Raw genomic sequence first — 6,168 nt, forward strand, 5'->3', positions numbered from 1 at the left:
AGAGAGAAAGAAAGAAAGAAAGAAAGAAAGAAAGAAAGAAAGAAAGAAAGAAAGAGAAAAACACAAAGAACAAAGTCATGAAATAGTGAGCTTTAAATCTATAAGATTAATTTTTATTTATTCACTCATTCTTATATAATTCAACCAGTATTTATTGATTACCTACTATGTGCCAGTCATGGTCATTACCACTAATGTACAGCACTGAACACAAAAAGTAAAATCCATGCCTCCTGAAACTTGTATTTTAGTAGGGGTGATGTATGACCCAGGACTGTTTGTATCTATGCCCAATACTGTTTTATAATCTAATGTAAGGTACTGATGGATTTTTGTGTCACATTATCATTTTACAGTGAAGTTTATAGACACCACAGAACCATGCATCAAGGAAACCAAACTACTGTCTCTGAATTCTTACTCCTGGGACTCACAGTGGGTTCTGAACAGCAGCAACTCATCTTTGTGCTATTTCTTTGCATGTATCTTGTCGCCATTGTAGGAAACTTGCTTATCATCCTTGCTATTATCAGTGATGTGCATCTCCATGGCCCCATGTACTTCTTCCTTGCTAATTTATCCTTCACTGACATCTGTTTCACAACCACTACAGTCCCAAAAATGTTGGTAGACATTCAAAGCCAGAGCTCAACCATCTCTTTTGCAGAATGTCTTACACAAATGTATTTTTTTATGTTCCTGGTAGACCTGGACAATTTTCTCTTGGCAGCTATGGCATATGACCGATATATTGCCATCTGTCGCCCATTGCACTATGCTGCCTTACTGAGTCCCAAGTGTTGTGCACTGTTGGTTGTGATTCCATGGATTATCTCCAATCTTGTCTCAGTGCTGCATCTCAGTCTACTGAGCCATTTGACTTTCTGTGATCAGAGAGCAATCCCACACTTCTTCTGTGACCTGGAGCCCATTTTAAGACTTGCTTGCTCAAACACCCAAGTCAACAACTTGATAATCCTAGCCATTGGGGGAACAGTTATCTTTGTCCCCTTTACCTTCATTCTTGTCTCCTATGCCCTTATTGGCAGCATTGTACACAGGATTCCATCAGCCAAGGGAAAGTGGAAAACATTCTCTACATGTGGCTCCCATCTCTCAGCTGTGTCCCTATTCTATGGATCCATCATTGGTGTCTACTTTCTCCCTTCTTCTGCCTATTCAGCAGAAAGGGATAAAGTAGCTGCTGTTATGTATACAATTGTGACCCCCATGATGAACCCCTTTATCTACAGTCTAAGAAATAAGGATATGAAAGGAGCACTGAAGGGACTACTCAGCAGAAAAATATTTTTCTGGAAAAGATGAGGCCTGCCATGAGAGACACCTGTAACAGCTTCTTAGACTTCGGTGAATACATAGAGGGTCCAGAGCCTTTCTCTGTATACACAATTTTACATGCTAGATCACAGATACGGAAAGAAGGAAGGAAAGAAAGAGGTAAGGAAAAGAATAGAGGGAGGGATGAAGTGATAACCATAGCTCAATATACCTTAGAGATAACATTATATTGAAGTTCACAACTTGCACACAATAACTTGATTCTCACAATTACCCTTTGAGGTAAATATAGTATCCCCTTGTACTAATCTTTAAAAATGATATACTAGAAGAAAAACTAAGGCAAAAAGTGTCACTTGTCCTGCTCTGAGCCTTTACAGAGGCTCCCTGCAAAAGTTAAATTTCCTCACCATTTAAGAGCCTCTACCACCTTGACTCAAGTACATTTCCAGGAGTATGAGCAAATTTTCACTATTCCCTCTACCATTCTTGGTACATCTTACATTATCGCTACACTAGCACCTTGTCATACCTTGAGCATCCTATAGATTCACATGACTCTTGTCTTTGTAGATGTTATATCTTCTTCCTAGAACATCTACTCCACTCTCCTTCTACAGACATCCAACACTTTCTTTAAGGTTCCATCTCAAGTGCTATATTTTCTGTGTTTTTGTTTTTTACAATTCTCAAGCCTTTCTACATAAAAAGTACTCCTCTTTTCTTTTGCTTTAGGCTCCCATAGCACTTTATTTTGCTATTATGTCATTTGCCAAAATAAGCTATAATTATCAGAGTATGTGTTGGTGCTATACAAGATGCCCTAAGCTCTTAGGATGGGGAATCAACAATATTTTTTATTAATTATTATATCTGTAGCCTGAGTATAATGCCTAGAAAGAGTAGTTGCTCAGTAAGAAAAACTGAATAAAGAAGTTGTTATTTTTCAGAACAGAAAATATAGTTTTAGTTTATTGTCCCTGACTTGTTGAGTAGCCCTAGAAGAACCAATTAATTTCTCTGAGATTCAGTGCCCCACTGATACAATCCATGAATCAGTTGTACTAGCTTCTGCCTCCTAGCTACCCCCATTGACCATAGGACACTTTGAAGTTAAAACATTTTGAGACAAAAGGCTGTGAAAAGAACCATACTGGATAACTACCAGGAATACAAATAAACAGAGAGAATAATTTCTACTGTTATGAAATACAGTTAACAGAAGTTTATTGTTTATCTCAGAGTAACTAAAAAGAGAATTTTGAATGTTTCCAAAACAAGGTAATGACAAATGCTTGAGATGATGGGTATTCTAGTTATAATGTTTTGTTTATCACATATTGTATGCTGTATTCATATGCTGAAAAATTAAATTGTACTCCCCAAATATGTACAACTATTATATGTTAATAAAAACTGACAAATAAAAATAAATACAATTTCCTATTGACATAACCCTACCACTCCCCACCCCAAAAAAACCCTTGAAAGCAAAAAGATAAGTCAAGTAATAAACATACACAAGAATATGAAGTCCTGAGGTCCATATGGATTTGTGTGTGGGTATGGAAGTTAAGACATAATACTTGGACCCTTTTATGCTATCTTTGTATATCCCAACTTTTGATGGTGGAGTAAACATCAGGCTTTTTAGGCAACTGGTATTGCTAAAACATATCCTGCTGAGTTATACAGTCCAAGTTGAATGAACCTGGCTGTTTGTCTTATGGCACCTTCTAGTACTAAATTTTCCATTTCGTGGTTACATAGGCACCACAGTGGTGTAGTTAGTGCTATTTAAAGTGTAATGTGCACGAGGGCCAGAAGATGGAAGAATGGTTATATCACTGGATTCCCATGTAGTTGACCATGGTTCAGGTCCTGGACTTGGTGACTTAAAACTCAGGCCAAGAACATCTGCATGTGTGCCCAAAATTCTGAGAGGAGAATGGAGAAAAAGGGATTGCAGAGTGGCCATCCCCCCTGGGGGGTGATTTCTCGCTTTCTGTCTGTGTCTCTGTCTCTCTGGCGAGCACCTGTGTCCTATAGAAAAACCTCTCTTAAGAAATAAAGTTTAAAAAAAAGTATAATGTGCAGACCTGTATTAACCACAACACTTTTTTTTACTAGTGAATAGAGATACTATGGTGATATAAGTTTAGAATTGAGAGTATTTAGAAACAAAGAAATTTTACATTACCATATAATGGTAATTTTATTTTGCAAAGGTATAATTCTAAGAAAATTTGCAGATTAAAAAAAGGTTTGAAGCTTTATATTTAAATTTTTGATCCCTTTTGATTTGATTCTTACTAATAGTGAGAGACAGGGCTCCAGGTTCATCTTTCTGCAGGTGAATATCCAGTTCTTCCAGCACCATTTGCAGAAAAGACTTTTTTTTCCCCTCCACTGAATTATATTAAAGAGTAGTTAAAAATCCCCACCACAGATATGCATACCCTTTACAGTATATTTTTAGGAATATTCTATTTTGACCTATTCCATGTAAAAAAGATATCCCTTGGCTAATCTTTGAATATAGGGCTCAGACACTTTCTTTAACTATAGGTTGACCAATTGCCAATTGAGTTCTATGTAGCTCTTCTTACATAAATCTCACGCACAATTCATGATCTTTTTTGTTTTAGTTTATCTATTTATATCTTCCATGAGAGAGAGAGAGGAGAGAAAGGTATCTCTCACCAAGTCTTCATGCCACAACCCACCCACAATCTCAGCAGCCAGAATCATGAATATGCATGTTCCCACCTGGCATGTACAGTGAAAATTCAGAATGCAAACCAGGGACCTTACAATATGACTTCAGCATCTTATAACATTCCATTATCACTGTGCCACTATGGCTGGGCCCTGATGCATTGTCTTTAACTTCTAATTTCAGTTTCTTTAAAGTGAAGCAAGAACTTAAAACACTTGCAAAACAAGCTAAGTATATAATTCTGGGACAGTTTTCAGTTTTGTTCCTAATTTTTTACATCTAATTCAACAACAATTTTTTTTAAAGATTTATTTTATGTAACCTTATTTATGTAGTTATGTTTTAATTTGACCAAATAGGGACAGAATGAGAGAGTGAGAGAGAGAAAGTGAGAAAGCAAGCCTCCATGTCCAGGACTCAAACTGTAGTTGACCATGCGGGAGTCTAGCAATCTTAACCACTACGTCACCTGCCAACGCCCAACAACAATATTTTTAGTGACTTGCCTTTATTGAATCTTTTCAATATATGTAACTTAATTTTGATTGAAATAACTTTATATTGCTATATTGCATTGGTTCATATCATTTTAATTAACCTTAATTTAAAATAATTAAATAAAATTATAATTACAAAAATAAGTACAACTAATACTAACAAGTTTTGGGGAAAACACAACGGACTTTCGTAAGGTAACAAATAATTGGTGAGACGGGACATAGCAGTGTGAGCATATTAGAGAACAGCCAGTTAGCTACAAGTACTTATCACATCTTGGACATTGGCTAGAAAACTTTGTGCATGAATGGAAACCATCTTCAATCTAGAGAGTTTGCATAAAGATCAATAGTAGGTTAGTGCATTAAGAAGATAGAAGCAGGTGCTTTGACTAAATTTACTTAGACTGTACAAGTTACTTAGTCTGAAATAGAAAAAAATAGATTGATAACTAGTCATAAAATTGAATCAGTAATTAATAGTCTCCCAACCAAAAAAAAAAAGCCCAGGTCCAGATGGATTCTTTTCTGGATTCTACAAAACTTTTTAAAAAGTGCTTACCACAACTCTTATCTATTTCTAAAGATTCAGAAGGAAGGAACCTTCCCAAACTCAAACTATGAAGCCTCCATCACCTTGATACCAAAACAGACAAGGACATAACAAAAACAAAAGAATACTACAGACCAGTATTTTTGATGAATACTGATGCAAAAGCTCTCAACAAGATACTAGCCAGCCTAATCCCAAAAGCACATGAAAATTATGCACCATAACCAGGTAGGTTTTGTCCCAAGGATGCAAAGATGGTTTAATATACACAAAATAATAAAGGTAATACATCACATTACCAGAAAGATTTAAAATCATATAATCATATCTATAGATGCAGAAAAAGCATTTGATAAAAGACAACATCCCTTCATGATCAAGACTGTCAGCAAAAAAGGGATAGAAAGGACATTCCTCAATACAATGAAAGCCATATATGACAGATCTATTGCTAACATTATGCTGAATGAGGAAAAGCTGAAAATGGTCCCACTAAAAACTGAAACAAGACAAGGCTACCCCCTTTTTGCACTCCTTTTTAGAATAATACCAGAAGTCCTGGCCAATGCAATCAGACAAAAAGATGAAAATAAAAGATGTTCAGATAGGAAAGAAGAAGCTAAACTATTCCTAGTTGTAGATTATATGTTTATATACATAAAAAATCCAAAGGAATCCCCCCAAAATCCTCTTAGAAGTGATGAATGAATTTAGTCAAGTAGCAAGTTACAAAATCAATATACAAAAATTCTAGCATATTTATACATCAACAATTAATAGACTGAGATATAATTGAAGAAAGCAACCTCCTTTACATTAACCATAAAACAGTAAGATACCTAGGAATAAACCAAAGAGGTGAAAGATCTACAAAGAAAACTACAAAAAACTTAAATAAGAAATTGAGAATTATACAAAAAAAAATGGAGACATCCCATTTTCTTGGATTTGAAGAATATATATAATCAAAATGTAGTGTTACTCAAATTCATTTATGTATGCAGTGCAGTTACAATCAAATTGCTAGTGACATTCTTCACAGAAGTGGACAAAACAGTCATAAAAAATCTGTCTGGAATCATAAAAGACCTCAGCTTGCC

The 6,168-nt window shown here is 35.4% G+C and overlaps 1 protein-coding gene across 1 annotated transcript; it reads left to right on the forward strand.

Moving 5' to 3' along the window:
* The first annotated feature begins 366 nt into the window (after positions 1 to 366).
* Positions 367 to 1,326, forward strand: LOC106733558 (olfactory receptor 24-like). Its single transcript, XM_014583117.1, has one exon. It carries the CDS (start codon positions 382 to 384, stop codon positions 1,324 to 1,326), a length of 945 nt encoding a protein of 314 aa, XP_014438603.1. The 5' UTR covers positions 367 to 381.
* The last annotated feature ends 4,842 nt before the right edge of the window (positions 1,327 to 6,168 follow it).

This window comes from Tupaia chinensis, unplaced genomic scaffold, assembly GCF_000334495.1.
Source record: "Tupaia chinensis unplaced genomic scaffold, TupChi_1.0 Scaffold144058_2, whole genome shotgun sequence".
Lineage (NCBI taxonomy): Eukaryota > Metazoa > Chordata > Mammalia > Scandentia > Tupaiidae > Tupaia > Tupaia belangeri.